Source organism: Gadus morhua, chromosome 18 (assembly GCF_902167405.1).
Source record: "Gadus morhua chromosome 18, gadMor3.0, whole genome shotgun sequence".
NCBI classification, from domain to species: domain Eukaryota; kingdom Metazoa; phylum Chordata; class Actinopteri; order Gadiformes; family Gadidae; genus Gadus; species Gadus morhua.
In genome coordinates, this window is record NC_044065.1 from 3214041 (window position 1) to 3229381 (window position 15341).

General features: G+C 45.8%; 2 protein-coding genes across 2 annotated transcripts; both read left to right on the forward strand.

The window, feature by feature from the left end:
- Positions 1–1174: 1174 nt before the first annotated feature.
- On the forward strand, positions 1175–11587 carry adam9b (ADAM metallopeptidase domain 9b). Its single transcript, XM_030339666.1, has 22 exons — positions 1175–1360; positions 1574–1680; positions 1784–1860; positions 1951–2026; positions 2136–2212; positions 4323–4515; positions 4653–4715; positions 4872–4943; positions 5048–5217; positions 5377–5467; positions 5782–5912; positions 6268–6433; positions 6856–6945; positions 7433–7628; positions 8055–8160; positions 8706–8886; positions 9566–9652; positions 9841–9946; positions 10330–10480; positions 10612–10702; positions 10982–11016; positions 11116–11587. The coding sequence occupies exons 1-22, from the start codon at positions 1294–1296 to the stop codon at positions 11309–11311; spliced, it is 2529 nt and encodes an 842-aa protein (XP_030195526.1). The 5' UTR covers positions 1175–1293; the 3' UTR covers positions 11312–11587.
- A 95-nt stretch (positions 11588–11682) lies between these two features.
- On the forward strand, positions 11683–15051 carry pstk (phosphoseryl-tRNA kinase). Its single transcript, XM_030339667.1, has 6 exons — positions 11683–11976; positions 12205–12460; positions 12557–12758; positions 12869–12947; positions 13085–13178; positions 14383–15051. The coding sequence occupies exons 1-6, from the start codon at positions 11776–11778 to the stop codon at positions 14592–14594; spliced, it is 1044 nt and encodes a 347-aa protein (XP_030195527.1). The 5' UTR covers positions 11683–11775; the 3' UTR covers positions 14595–15051.
- The last annotated feature ends 290 nt before the right edge of the window (positions 15052–15341 follow it).

Here is a 15341-nt window from a genome sequence, read left to right on the forward strand (position 1 = left end):
CCGAGGCTCCTGGTTCCATCGGTCAAATTTCTGGGAAATAAGTTAACATGGGTCTTTTGAATGATCGTACAAACTCTGTAGTGGTGAAGAAGAAAAAGCTGCTCAAGCTTTGAACTCCACTCTTTTTCGAAACTAGAGTTTGTTATATACACGACCATCATGGGTGACATCATGTTAACCAAATACACAAAGATTAAAGATCCAAACATTCAAAGAAGTCACAGTAACAAGGCCTCTTATGCACCTCTATTGACATCCTGATCCCATCTTGGTAGAAGGAGTCAAGTTCAACTCCCTCCCGCATGAGTTCAGACAGAGAGTCTCAATCTTTAGCACTTTGAGGTCATTAAGTTGATGAAAAGTGAGTTATAAATCAAATGTATTATTATTATTATTATTATTAATAATCTTTGGCCTTATGTTCACGTAATATTTTTGGCTCAGTGTTTTTAAATAGCTACAATAGAAATATTTGTTTATTATTATTGTTCTCATGCTTATATTGTATGCTTATAACACCGACCCATATTCTAATTGTAGTCCTCTTTATTGCTCCACATGGAACTTTCTAGATGGTTTGTGAACAAGAGGTTGGTGGGGTAAACAGAAGCTGCATAGCTACACACAAAATAAACATACAACTCAGAACAAATATACCCTTTGGGAGATAGTAAGAGGGAGAGGTAATGAATCAATAGTCATTATAATTACATTAAAATTATAATTTAACATAGTTATACTCAAATTAAGTCCAGTTTTGGTCACCCTAGTTATTATAATGATAATGATAATATTATTAAGAATAATAATTGTTTTCTGAATATTATTGTCATTAATATTATTGCAATTATGATAATTATCGTTATTTGCATCAGTCAATTGCTCAACGTTGCGCCTACGGCGCCAAATATAGCCTATAGGCCTTCTTCTTTTCCGGGCGTATTCGATTTATGCGACAGTAAAGAAATAACCGGTAGAACCAGTTGCCGCGCGGCGGTGTGCAAGCACCATTCGAATAGCGTGTGTGTGTGTGTGTGTGTGTGTGTGTGTGTGTGTGTGTGTGTGTGTGTGTGTGTGTGTGTGTGTGTGTGTGTGTGTGTGTGTGTGTGCGCGCGCGCGCGTGCGCGTGTGCGTGTGGAGGCGTCCTGCACTAACATAAGCCACGCCCACATCGCACATCCAGGAGGGTAGCCTACCTGAGCGACGACCAGAGGAGCGAGTTCCGCCACACCTGTCCGTACACAACCGTCCGCCAAGGATGATAAATCCACATCAAAAACTACAGAAGGGATCATGGTGATCAAATGTTTCGTGGCCGCGTTGTTCTTCCTTTGCGGTCCATCGGGAGCCGAGAGTAAAGGTGAGGTGTTTGGTTACAGTCAACCGAGTTCCGTTATTACTGACTTCCGTCGTGCCTGTTGTTTTGAACAGGTTTCTTGGACTGCAAATTGACAGTGCGATTCTATCAATTCAAAAATCGTATTTATATTTGGTTGCCGAGTTTGTTTCCATTAAACTTCGAGCAAACAATCGATGACGTTTACCAGTTGAATGCTCAAATCTCTTCTTTCAGATATTTCCGATGGCTTTTCATCCACACATTCGAAATACACCGTGGTGTACCCCCATCTATTACATCGATGGAAAAGGAGTGCTAACAGATCATTTGACTCGACAGAGGTTGTTTTTTGTTGATATTCATGTTAGAAAAATATAATTGTTTTCTGTAAATTCCCAGTCATGGGCATATGCTTTATTATGTCAACATGTACAATATTTTCAGAGCAACGAAATGGAAACGATTTCTTACGAACTTGATATCAACAACAGAAAAAACCTCCTTCTGCTGAAACAAAATAGGTAACGTGTTTAGCAACAGTAGATCTCCCAAATCGAATCATATAAACGTACATTTTGATGTTATATATCTCTTTCTTGCCCATTTTTCAGAGACTTTATCTCCAAAAGATTTGTGCAGTATTCCCATCACAGTGGTGGCTATTCGAAGTCTACACGAACAAACCATGTGAGTAGGCAGGCCTATCTAATGAATGTTTCAGTGATATGGTTCTTTTCTTGTGTGTGTGCACAACAGCGTTGGTTTGAATGAACTGACCCAGGTCTGTGTTCTGCAGGTTCACTGCTACTACCATGGCCATGTGGATGGGTACGAGGACTCACTAGTCCTACTCAGCACCTGCTCCGGCCTAAGGTCTGGTTCTCCCTGTTGCTTTTACATCAAGGGTTGTGTGAATACTCTACACGCACCTGTGATTGACAGGCAAGATGGATTCCCCAAACATATCCGGGAAGAGAGATTGTAAACAAGCCGGAAGCAGTCTAAAATATAAATTGGCTCATACAGAGACAGGCACCGTCACCTTTAAACAGATATTCTCACAGAGCACCTGACTCACTAAAAGCTGACGGATAGCTGTGGCATTTGAAAAAAATAGCACTAGAACAATAGCTCTTAAATGTTAACTAAAGCACCTTAATTTTTAAGGTTCAGGTAGGCTTGTCTGTAAAAATTCCTTTGGATTGAGGCCAGACATCCTAATCTTTAGCCAGGCTACCTGTGGTTTAGTTCCTGCTCGGCAGGTAAAACCTCCAAATTGGTCTCCAGCCATACCCACGTTCTTTTTGGCGAATCGACCCACATACCAGGGGCGTAGGAACGAGTTTAATATTGGAGTGGACACGTATCGGAAACCTGACAGATCCATTAATGGTTCACAGAGAAATATGTCATAAATGAACTACACTGCAAAGCATTCACGAATGTATTTTATTCTTCTAAAAATTTACATTTGTAAAGGAAAACACATTTTGAATGGCAGTATTGAACTGATACATATCAAATCAATTCTTTAATTGCAGGCCTTATCATACAGTTTTGTAGACTGATAAATAACATGGGAAGAATATTGATCTAAACTTGAATTCGTATTTTCTGAATACCTTTTCTTTTCTAAGTTGTATCTTATGCCTCAATGAACACACAGGCAAAGGTTAAGGTTTAAGGGAAAAACAACATCAAGAATTTTAACATGTACACCAACTTGTTTTTACTCTCGAGAATGTGAAATTATTTCACATTTCCACTAACCAATTGGTGTGTGCATTTTTTTCGAATATGCCGCACTTTCACCGCATAAATTGCCGATCTCCACGCAAAATATGGGGGGCTTGCATGATTTCATAATCCCCACATTTTCGTTGCAAAAAAGTCACATATAACTTAGCGGAATGTTGAAAAATGTTGCGTTTACTTCACACAAGAGCAGCCATTTCCCCCTTTTGCCATGGGAACGTTATGAAGTGACGTAATTATGCGACGTGAACGTCATCAAAAGTTCCCGCATTTATTCGCAAGTTCCCGCAATTTTTGCAATTTCCCACAATTTCATCGACGTTGGCTAGTAACGTTCATAATAACAACTTTTACCTAGCAAGAGTGTACTAGTTAGATGTTGAATCACACCATCATCTTAACATCAACAACTCAAACGTTAGTCTGAAAATATAATCATCCTCCTGGATAAAATTATGACCAACTCACATTTCCTTTTTTTTTTCTTCTTCCCCTGGAGAAATAAATCATTTAAACTGCGCTGCTGCTGTCTTTTCATCCTAACGGCTCTGTCGCGTTGGCTGCAGACACCCGCATCTCAAAAAGTCTGAGCCGTTGAGGGGATTCGGCAGCGTAGCGCGGTCTTGCGAGACAGCCGTATTCACGCGAGATCGCGAGATCACCCGATTAGAGTGGCAGTGATCAGCAGTGGTGACCGCTTACGTCCCCGGTGGAAATCAGGCTTTACGCCCCCAACTTAGCCTTCTAGGCAGCGTTTCGAATGCGTTTCCAGCCTGAAGGCCTTAACCCCCAACCGCCCCCAACCCTGCGCGCTGCCTTAAAGGCTCCTTGGGGGGCATACAACGCCATACATGGGGCCGGTGACAAGACGCTGTGTTGCGCTTTCAAAATAAAAGCAAGTGAGTAAAATATAAAAAAAACAGATATTTTGCGGTATAATTTTTGGTTGGGACAAATGCGCTTGTCTCGAAAATTGGAGGGGACACGTCGCCTCCGTCCTTGCCACATACAGTCACCATGTTCCTTCTGGGAGTAACCCTCTTTAACAGTAGAAATAAACCGCTCTCTCAACCTCTGCTTTGTTTCATACTCTCTCTCCCAAGGGGTGTGATCGTCCTACGCCCCTGCCACATGCAGTCACCATGTTCCTTCTGGGAGTGACCCTCTTTAACAGTAGAAATAAACCGCTCTCTCAACCTCTGCTTTGTTTCATTCTCTCTCTCCCAAGGGGTGTGATCGTCCTGCTTAACGAGAGTTTTGGGTTAGAACCGGTTCCACACTCCACGTCCAACGAGCACCACCTCTACCCTCTGGGGGATGTGGCGTCAGGAGACGGCGTCTGCGGGGTGGCCAATGAGACGCCGGCGCGGGGACGACCTTCGCCCTTTGACCCGGGCCACACGTTGACCTCACTCCTGCGGGTAAGATGTCTCTGCCCCCCCGTCATTTCGAATCCACTGTGCAGAATGTCAATGTTTGTCAGGTCCGTATTTATCAAGACGTACAATTTCGTGGGGGTTGGAGGTTCCATTTTCTTCTGTTTGATCCGTCCTCACAGCGGAGGAGAAATCTGCCTGACACCAGATTTGTGGAGTTGGTGTTGGTGGTGGATAATCTCAGGGTGAGACTGGCAGTTGGCTTACACGTTTCGCTCTTTTTTTTATGGTATCATTTTGATGATGTCAATTTCTTGAAGGGATTTATAGTAATTTTAGACTTTGCCCCCTATAAAATAATTATAACAGTGATACCGTACTTTCCTTTTTAATATTTACAGTATAGAATAAAGCAGAGCAATGAGACGGCGGTGATTGAAGAGATGGTGGAAATGGCTAACCTGCTGGACGGGGTGAGGGAAACGAAACCAACCCTGTCCTACGTCATCGTTTACTTCCCAGGGTTCCTTTGATCAATGCTGTAGCCCACTGTTAATTTAAACTCCGCCCATTCCAGTATTACAAGCAGTTGAACATCCGAGTGGCGCTGGTGGGCCTGGAGATCTTCAAAGGAGAGAACCCCTTTAACGTGGAGCTCTCAGCCCCAGAGGTGTTGACCGGCTTCGTCCAGTGGAGGAAGACTGATTTGTTGCCAAGAATCCAGCATGATGTGGCCCAACTCATTGTGTGAGTGCTCGCTCGTCCTGCCAAACCTGTTCTTTTGAAAGGTCAGGGGTATGCTTCGGTAACAACCAGGGCGACAGAATGCGGATGCATAACCTTGTTCTGTGGGTTGTGAACCAATATTTCAGTCACCTTTTCTGATGGTGTTGTTTCGTTTCTCAGGGGTCTACCGCGCGTGTACGATGGGGGCGTCCTGGGCATGGCCTTTGTGAGCACCGTCTGTTCAGCAGCATCAGCTGGAGGGATCAATGTGGTTGGTTCACGGGTTTTTCTCTCGTTGGTCGTCCCATTTTGTCACCGGTGGCATTTTGCCGTGTTGAGCTTCGGCCTTGAAACCGATGCCCGTCTGCATTATTTACGACCTGCTGCTGTGGCGACTGTTTCTCTTGAACGATAGACTTAAACCTAACGTGAATGTCAAAACAAGTTTTGGAACATACAGCCCCCTGACCAAACTTTTTGAAAATGTTTCTCCTTTTATTATGTCTCTTAAATGTCCAATTGTTACTTAAGGCTGATCAACTCCTTCATTATGACATGAAATTGGGTCGGGGTCTGTTCTTACAGTTCCAAAGCACCTCAACGCTACCCTACATCTCAACCGTGGTGGCGCATGAGCTGGGTCACAACTTGGGCATGAAGCACGACAACAGCCGCTGCACCTGCGGTGGAAGCTGCATCATGTCGGCGACTGCGGGGTAAGAGTGTGTGTGTGTGTGTGTGTGTGTGTGTGTGTGTGTGTGTGTGTGTGTGTGTGTGTGTGTGTGTGTGTGTGTGTGTGTGTGTGTGTGTGTGTGTGTGTGTGTGTGTGTGTGTGTGTGTGTGTGTGTGTGTTAGAAATGCGGTAGCCATCTCTCAGCTAATAGTGAGTGCAATGCTCTGTGTGAATATCTTACCTACAGCACCTTATCTTAGCATTTGTTAGTGTTTGATTTGTTCAGTTTGACTTTGCATAGAAGAATGTTGTTACATATCATAGTGTAAAAAATGTATTACTGTATTAGTATAATTATTATTTATATAAATATATTTTTTCTCTCTTTGACCTTGAAGAGGATCCACCAACTTCAGCACCTGTAGTGCAGACGACTTTGAGGTGTTGGTTCGCAATGGCGGCGGTCTGTGTCTGAAGAACCCGCCCACCCACTCGGTGGGGCTCTCTCAGTGTGGCAACGGCCTGCTGGAGGATGAGGAGCAGTGTGACTGCGGGAGGCCAGAGGTAGGCGTCATGAGCCTGGGGAAACCATTCTGATATTCCCTGTTTGTGTTTCGCAATTCGTGTTGTGTTTGGCCAAGGCTGGGCGGCAACAGATTTTTGCGAATCTCAGAATATGGGCGTGTTGTTCAAAAACCTCTAGCCAATCGGAGAGGCCTTCGTTACAGACTGTGGCGCTCCTTGTTTCCTGAGGAACTGGAACTCCCTCCCCGAGCACTCTACCGATGTTTAACGCTGTTTCACAGAATCATGTTAGACACGCCGATGGAAAAATTGAATGTGAATCATAACTTGTGTTCACAGAGCGAATCCATAAATTGTTCTGTACTCCGTAACCAATACTTGGAATTAATCTATATACGTGTGTGTGTGCGTGTTGATTCGCGTGTGACACCAGTGTTGGTCTGTGTGTTTGCGTCCCTCAGGAGTGCAACAATAGATGCTGTGACGCGGCGACCTGCAGGTTCTCCGCTGGTTCCTCCTGTGCCGACGGGCTCTGCTGCAACAACTGCCAGGTGAGGCTGCCTGGCTCCGTGTAGCGCAGAGCTCCTGTGCCGAGGACACACTGCTACTGTCCTTTTGGTGTTTTGCTGAAAACGACATTTCATGCGTTGTAATAACGCGTGCGTTCATGCGTCGTAAAAATATTCTGTGAACATATTTGTAGTCGTATGCGTTTGTTATGGATAATCGTGTGTGTGTGTGTGTGTGTGTGTGTGTGTGTGTGTGTGTGTGTGTGTGTGTGTGTGTGTGTGTGTGTGTGTGTGTGTGTGTGTGTGTGTGTGTGTGTGTGTGTGTGTGTGTGTGTGTGTGTGTGTGTGTGTGGCGTACTTTCTAGCACACTTTTAGTTGTCTAGGCTTCACCTTCCAGATATGCATCTCGTATTGCGTGTGTTTTCTTTAGTGTGCGCTTTAAAATACCCAGGTAGCGATATCCCGTGTGTGTGTGTGTGTGCTACACTACACAGTTCCTCATTTCGGTGTCTCTTCTCCCGCTACAAGGTCAGAGTGGCGGGGACGCCGTGTCGCGATTCCGTCAACGCCTGCGACCTTCCAGAGTACTGCCGCGGAAACAGCGGCTTCTGCCCCGAAGACTTCTACGTCATGGACGGCCTGAGCTGTGAGGACGCCTCGGCCTACTGCTACGAAGGGCGATGCCAGACCTACGACAGCCAGTGCAGGGTTCTCTTTGAGCCAGGTACGTTAGTTCCTCAAACCCGCTACGTCTCGGTACATTATAGGACAAGCCATATATAACTAACATATAACATATATAACCTAACCCTACAGTGAATGGGTTAACCTAGCAATTGTAAGTGCTTGGCACTTGTTTCAATGAACATCCACCTTGTACCGACAGCGATATATTGTTGTTTCTCTTTCTTCTGACAAATGTACCTATTGTTGGTAGCTTTGGATAAAAGTCCCTTGGCTGCTTATCTACAGCGATAACCAGTTTGATGGCATCGTTGTATGTCACGCCTGTTCGACTAAATATCACTAGATGCATTGTCTTTACAAGCTTAAACATACATGTCCACGCCTAGTGTGTGTTGAAGTTACACACCTGTTGCAATGTTTAACAAATAAATAATATAATTTTATCTATTTATGTTTTGGACAGAGGCACGAAAGGCGGCCGATGAATGTTACTCTCATGCAAATGTGAGGGGAGATAAGTTTGGGAACTGTGGATATGCTCGAGGCAAAGCCATCAAATGCAGCACAGAGTGAGTATTCTGCTCGCTGTCCCCACCCCAATGACAAACGAGTGATACTTTGTAAAACCTGACCTGTACGACAGCTGGCACAGCATATTTGATTTCTACTGCCCACTTGCGTAGACTTGACACGCTATGTAATGTAAATAAGCTGCACTGGTAAGGAAAATAATTATGCCTCTTTGACTGGCTCCGTCCTTCGGAGGAGACGTAAAACCGAGGTCCTGACTTACTGAGGTCATAAAAGATCCCAGGGCAATTATCGCAAAGAGAAGGGGTTTCCCCGGTGTCCTGGCTAAAACAACCAGGGTAACCATCCCCCTGGATACTTGGCAAGTTGGCAGATTCCTTAATTCCCTCACTAGCCACCTCAAGCTGGTTTGTGGTGAGTGTTCTGGAGCCGATTGGCTGCCGTGCATCACCCTAGTGGGTGCTGCACACCGCTGGTGATCAGTGAGGTCCCTCCTTCACTGTAAGCGCTTTGAGTTTCCAGAAAGAAAAAAGCACTAAATTCAATGAATTATTATGTTATAATTATTATTATTATGCTGCAGCAACGTCATGTGTGGGAAGGTGCAGTGTACCAACGTGGACGCCAACAAGCCGCCCCTCGGTGGCTCCCTGTCCAATACGATGGTGGGCGAGTTCAAATGCGTGAACGCCGACTTCAACCTGGGGCCGGACGTGGTTGACCCTGCCTACGTTAACCCTGGTAGCCCTTGTTCTCCAGGAAAGGTGAGCATAACGTGTGTGTGTGTGTGTGTGTGTGTGTGTGTGTGTGTGTGTGTGTGTGTGTGTGTGTGTGTGTGTGTGTGTGTGTGTGTGTGTGTGTGTGTGTGTGTGTGTGTGTGTGTGTGTGTGTGTGTGTGTGTGTGGACACGCCCGTGTTTAATGATAGTGCAGGAAAGACCATACACTATGTTGGTAACCCTATGTTATTGTGCCAAAATGATGGTTTGGTCTGGGTGTCCGGCTGGTTCTGGATGAAACTATTGGTTTATTGGACTGGTGTACTGGGTCTCTCTGACTGGAGACTGAAGGATTCTGTCAAAGTGTGCGATACGTCTGCATGGGCTGCCTGGTGTTGGAGCGATGACGTCATCCTGTGTGTGTGTGTGTGTGTGTGTGTGTGTGTGTGTGTGTGTGTGTGTGTGTGTGTGTGTGTGTGTGTGTGTGTGTGTGTGTGTGTGTGTGTGTGTGTGTGTGTGTGTGTGTGTGTGTGAGAGAATGTTCTCTGACAAGTGCAGGTCACTTAAGGGCTTACTTTATGATGGTGATGACGAATCGAAATAATGATACAAATATTTGATTACAATAAAAGTATTACATTTGAATTAAATTTAGCAACACACAACTCCTGAGCCTCAAACCACCATAAAAAAACCATTGGTTCCTCTCTCCTCTTTTCTCCCAGGCCTGTATGGACTTCAAGTGTGTGAATGCTACTGCTCTGCTGCCGAACCTGAATTGTGACGCCCAGACCACCTGTAACGGCAACGGGGTCAGTGGCTGCGAACTGTACTTTGTGCCGAAATAGCATGTCGCCCACCACATTGTTTCTGATGATAAAGATGCAGAACTTTGGCAGATAACGACATCGGTCATACTTTGTGGCCATTTTGCAGTTGTATGTATGAAGCTGAACTATTTCTGATGGTCATATCTGGTTCTTGTGTCTTTTGCCTGCAGGTTTGTGACAACCTGGGAGACTGCCACTGTGATAAGGGGTGGGCCCACCCCAGCTGTGATAGGTCCGGGAGTGGGGGGAGTGTCAACAGTGGGCCTGCTGCGATAGGTGGGTGTTACCTTGACCTTGATCTCTGCTAGACGGTTTTGGTAACGATACATATTTTATACTTTCTTACTTGAGTTTCTGACTTGCAAATTGCCTGCTGTGAAACGTATTGTTGATGTTATGTTTGTTATGGGGAAATAAGCCTTTGCGTTAGCCTACAACTTTGAAGGCCTTGTTAGCTGATTAACAAAGACTGAATAGCGTATTTGTTATGTTTAGATGCGTTTTATTTTCCATACAATGTTTAGATCTTTCAGGCAGACTGGAACGAACCTTGTGTGAACCGTGTCCAACGACAAATGTAGCTAGCTGACTAACAAAGTGTGTCATGGTTTCCCCTGTCCGTTGTGATCCACCTCTCTTTCTCGTGCTCCCCGTGTCAGACTACTCGCTCAGGGACGGGCTCCTCATCTTCTTCCTGCTGGTCGTTCCGGTGCTGATCCTCATCACACTGCTTCTGCTCTACAACTTCCGGCGGGGTTCACTGACCGCCTGCATGAAGGCGACGAAACCCGGCAGCAATAACAACAACAGGTGGGTGGAAATGCCTGTTCGTGCTTTGTCTTCCTTTATTGAATTTTATTGTATTTTATATCGTTTGTGGTCATTGCTTGCTAACTATTTTGATGCGGCTTTCCCGATGATTGTTTTTTTTATGTTCCCAGGCCACCAAATGCTCGTGGAAACGATCAAACAAATATCAGTATTCCGGCGAATACTGTGGCCCAACCCCGCGGGCAAACCCCAGCAGACATGGTAACGAAAAAAGGACTTCTTCATCCATAAATACAATGCTGTTCTCTCCTATGCAAGGGGATTAGCCGTGTGTGTGTGTGTGTGTGTGTGTGTGTGTGTGTGTGTGTGTGTGTGTGTGTGTGTGTGTGTGTGTGTGTGTGTGTGTGTGTGTGTGTGTGTGTGTGTGTGTGTGTGTGTGTGTGTGTGATATTTTTTTTATTAGTTAATAATGTTAAGAGCTTTAACATTCAGAAACTAAAAGTTTTTTTTTTTGCTGTTTATGTCAATTGCAAACTCCAGCCCCCAAAGCACACAGCTATACCTGCGACCCCTGGGTATGAACCAGTTAAAAGCTTCCATTGATCCCTCCAAATTATTCTATTCTATTCAAAGGTTTGTTAATTTTAACTGAATTTCCACCCGTTCAATTATAGGTTCAGGTTCGGAGAACTGAATTACTGGAATGACGGAGTAGATACTGCAGCGCCGGTTCCTCAGTCGGTTCCTCAGTCGGTTCCTCAGTCGGTCCCTAGACCCGCACCTCCACAGGGCCCCGGAGTCCCTAGGCCCGTACCCCAACAGGGCCCTGGGGTCCCTAGACCCATCAGGCCCCAGCAACCACCAAACTGACCCGACTGGTGGTTTTTAGTTTATGTTCTTCACAAATCATGTATGAAAATTGACTTCTAAATTGACTTATTCTCGAAACCTGAAGAAGAAAGATCGGTGGTATATTTTATGTTTGAGAAGTATTGGATAAACCCCCATTTTCTTGAACCGCAATATCAAATGGGTATTTGAGACATCCCACACAAATGTTAAAAAGATTGTATTTTATTGAACGCTTTTTTTTATGTTTATTAAATGTTATTTGTGTTCGTGGATTAAATAAAGTTATATATTGAATATAGTGTGCATTCTTTTTTTTATCAAATCGTTGGCACACTACTTCCACTAGGCGGCAGTAAAGCAATGTTTAATCCTATAATATATAACGCTGAAGAAGAAGCTGCCATCACAGTACACGGAAGTTTCACTTGGTCCATTATGTTTAATTTCTTCTGGCCTGTGAAGTTATGGAAATGATACGTTAAATGGATTCGCAACATCTCCAGAGTCCACCGGTGTGTGTGTGCGTGCTCTGCGGTCTCCCTGCTGCAGGAAAGTCCACGCTGGCCCGCACAGTAACCAACCTGGCTGCTGAGCGAGGATGGAGGTCCACTGTGATGCATTATGATGAGTTAATACCTCAGTATGCTTTTGATGTTAAAGTATTGGAGGATAACATGCAGGCGGTAAATGTGCTATATTTCCTCGACGTGTTACATCAATATGCATGCGCTTTGTTTTCGATTAGTTTTAATCAAATGTGTTCTGTTTGAAATTTGTATTTGAATCAATGTCGTTTTGTAATTCTACACACACACACACACACACACACACACACACACACACACACGCACACGCACACACACTGCAACTGCCTGTAACACGACATTATGAAATGCCTTACATATTTCCAGCAAACTGAATGGAAGCTGTACAGACAATCACTGCTACAATGCATTGAAAACTTCTTGAGGAACCCCAACGTTTTGTCGGGTCCACCCGACCCCAGTGGGATAAACTTGGAGGCGTGGAGACGGGGCGTACAAACATTACTGGAGCAGCGTGTCTACAGCTCGGCAGACGACAATTCCTCGCCTATACTCCTACTGCTGGACGACAACTTCTACTATCCTAGCATGAGATATGAAGTGTTCCAGCTCGCAAGAAAGTGTAAGCGCTCTGTTTTGAAGGGTGACCAAAAGGTGTGCTGGTCACTGCACTAATCCCTTTGTTGACGTTAAATGTGCATCCACCTGTGCATTGCAGATTCCCTCGGCTTCTGCCAGGTGTTCCTAGACTGCTCTGTGGAGTCCTGCACAAGCCGCAACAGTAAAAGATCCCACCCTCTGCCGACCAATTTAATCCTAGAGATGGCTAAGCGTTTGGAGCCTCCGAACCCACAGAAGAACACATGGGAGGGAAACAGCATCACACTCAACAACTCTGAGTGTTTGTCTGAAGTGGACATGTGAGGCAATGCCTTTTTAAACAAGCATGAACACTCTTTACACACTGGGATCTTACTGTGCACGTGTCATTAATTCGTCACCTGTTCTTTCTTCCCATGTGAACGCCCAGTCGCAGGTGGATGGAGTTGATAACCCACGCCTTCAGCAACCCCTTGGTCCAAGTGCAGGAGGAGAACACGGAGCAAAAGGTAAGACCCTACTCTCGCCTTCAGGGTCTTAGGCCTTGCCTTCAGGACCCCCTGACTGGTCGAACAAATTGTTGCATTACGTCGCCCTTGGCCAATGGCAGCTCCCCCCCCCCCCCCCCATGTGTGTTGGTGGGCAGGAGAGGGACCGTGTGGGGTGTGCCCTCAGCGTGGTCCACCAGGCGGACCAGGCCAGCAGGCGGCTGGTCTCGGCAGCCATGAAGAGCGCCAGAGGTAGGGCGTTAACACAAACCCAAAGGAAAACCCACAACATCAGGGTTAGTCTTAGTCTGTCACCCACCTAGGTCAAAAGGCCTCAGCAACCACTGGTGTAGATTCCATCCTTTGGTCGGCTGCTCCACGTCGTTCCATCTCTCTCAACCAGGGCTCCAGACTAACTTTTTCCTTGGGTGCACTGGTGTTCCTAAATTTTTAATTTGGGTGCACCAGCACGTATTTATGGTGCACCCAAGTTTTGAGTTGTTGTGGGGGGGGCTTGGACCGTGCCTGCCTTGCGCTGAGTTGTTGACGGGGGGGGGGGGGGGGGCAACCGGGCAGCTGCACCGGTTGCACCGTCGATATTTACGGCATTGATTAATAATATTTTGACCATTAAATAAATGCCTTAAATAAATGAAGAATCTGTATCTCTCATAAAGAATATCGTCAGACAATGCCAAGGGTCGGTTCTGTCCCAAAAAACCCTCTGTCTCCGGAGAGACGCGTGTACGATAAGTGCGCCGAGGTCCATGGGAACACCCACAAATGGTGACGCCATTATCGGAGGAGGGGCTAGGAAGCTGCGCACGCCGATATAAGTAGCCGATCTCCGGGTAGACTCGCTGAAAAGCTGCTCCCGACCAGGTTTGGTTGCGAGCGTAAGTCACCAATGGTGATACAGCGACGATTAAAGAGATCGACTTTCATGGTACAGCTAACCCAGGCTTTCAGCTCAACATACCTCGCTAACCCTCTATTCGAGCTTCGCAGTACAGGCCCCTGGATTGGGCTTTGCGGGTTTGTTTACCGGCGTTGCTATTGTTACCGGTTTTGCGTGTTCCAACGGCTTATTAGGTATCTAATAAATCGCTGTCTAATCAATACTTCATTCACTGCCTCTCCCGTGGTCATTGCAATATTATGAATAGACTGCTCTGTAAAAAAAAATAAAATAATAATAATTATACCAGATAAATTTTCAGTCGCACCGGTGCGCCCAAATGAAATATTTGGTCGCACTACCCCGAATTCTAGGCGCATGTGCGCCCAAATTAGGCGCACTCAGGAGCCCTGTCAACTCACTTTTCTCGCCTTCAAAGAAGTCTAAACTAAAACATCAGACTCCTAATGTTGCCCATGTCATCACACAGACCACAGAGAGAGTGATCTTAGTGGTTTGAAAGTTGTTCATCCTTCTCTGTCCCCCACCCGGCTATAGATGACGAAGCCTCACCAGAACAAATGAGGGGTTTGGCGAGTGAGCTGAACCAATCGAAGGGAAGGTTTCTCCATGACCTGCGAACACACTACGTTCAGGAGCGGGCGGCGGTGGAAGAAGAGGATATAGACGTGGAGCGGGTGGTGACCGCTGCAGTGGCTGCTTTCGACAGGGAAATACAGGAAACTTTGTCAAGGTTTCTTGAAAAATAACTACACTGGAATGTTGACCAGTAGGTCCTAAGGTTAGGACTATGGGCCCTGCAGAGACTGGGGGGCCCCTGAGGAACTATGGACCCTGCAGACACTGGGGGCCACTGAGGAACTATGGACCCTGCAGACACTGGGGGGCCACTGAGGAACTATGGACCCTGCAGACACTGGGGGGCCCCTGAGGAACTATGGACCCCGCAGACACTGGGGGGCCCCTGAGGAACTATGGACCCTGCACACACAAGGGGGCCGTGAGGAGCCCCCCACCCCCCCCCCTCTAACTGCACCTTCAAGGGCCCCCAACTGGGCTCCTAATGGCTGCTGATGATTCTGCTTGTGTATGGTTTGTTTGATTATTCTCATCGGTTAAACTTAAACTTGACAAAGTTCCGTTCTGAACTTAAATGGATCAATCAATAAAGGTTGTTTGTGCTTTAACCAAGTACGACCACTAGAGGGCAGTGTTTCTAGTGTCTTCATTTACACAGAATGAGGAGTTTCGATTGGGTGTGTAGACATAACATGGTTGGCATGGAAACTAAACACCTCTAACGTTGGGGATCATTCATTGGATAAAGACGGCAGGAGGAATGAAGAAAAAAAATTAAAGGAATCCAACTTGGACATGAATGCGCCATTACTTTAGTAGTTTCACTATTCACAAAAACGATGTGACGCAGTTGCCAGTTTACTCTTAGAACCTTTAAAACCGTGTTTAATTCTGTCTCGCTTCTAAAAAACTTCTCT

Excerpts from the sequence above, each read along its gene's own strand:
- adam9b (XM_030339666.1), top strand. The coding sequence starts at position 1,294 with ATGGTGATCAAATGTTTCGTGGCCGCGTTGTTCTTCCTTTGCGGTCCA. Across the intron at positions 1,361-1,573 it reads ATCGGGAGCCGAGAGTAAAG|ATATTTCCGATGGCTTTTCA; the intron begins GTGAGGTGTTTG and ends CTCTTCTTTCAG. Across the intron at positions 2,213-4,322 it reads AGCACCTGCTCCGGCCTAAG|GGGTGTGATCGTCCTGCTTA; the intron begins GTCTGGTTCTCC and ends CTCTCTCCCAAG.
- pstk (XM_030339667.1), top strand. The coding sequence starts at position 11,776 with ATGGATTCGCAACATCTCCAGAGTCCACCGGTGTGTGTGTGCGTGCTC. Across the intron at positions 11,977-12,204 it reads TGGAGGATAACATGCAGGCG|CAAACTGAATGGAAGCTGTA; the intron begins GTAAATGTGCTA and ends ACATATTTCCAG. Across the intron at positions 12,759-12,868 it reads TGTTTGTCTGAAGTGGACAT|TCGCAGGTGGATGGAGTTGA; the intron begins GTGAGGCAATGC and ends GTGAACGCCCAG.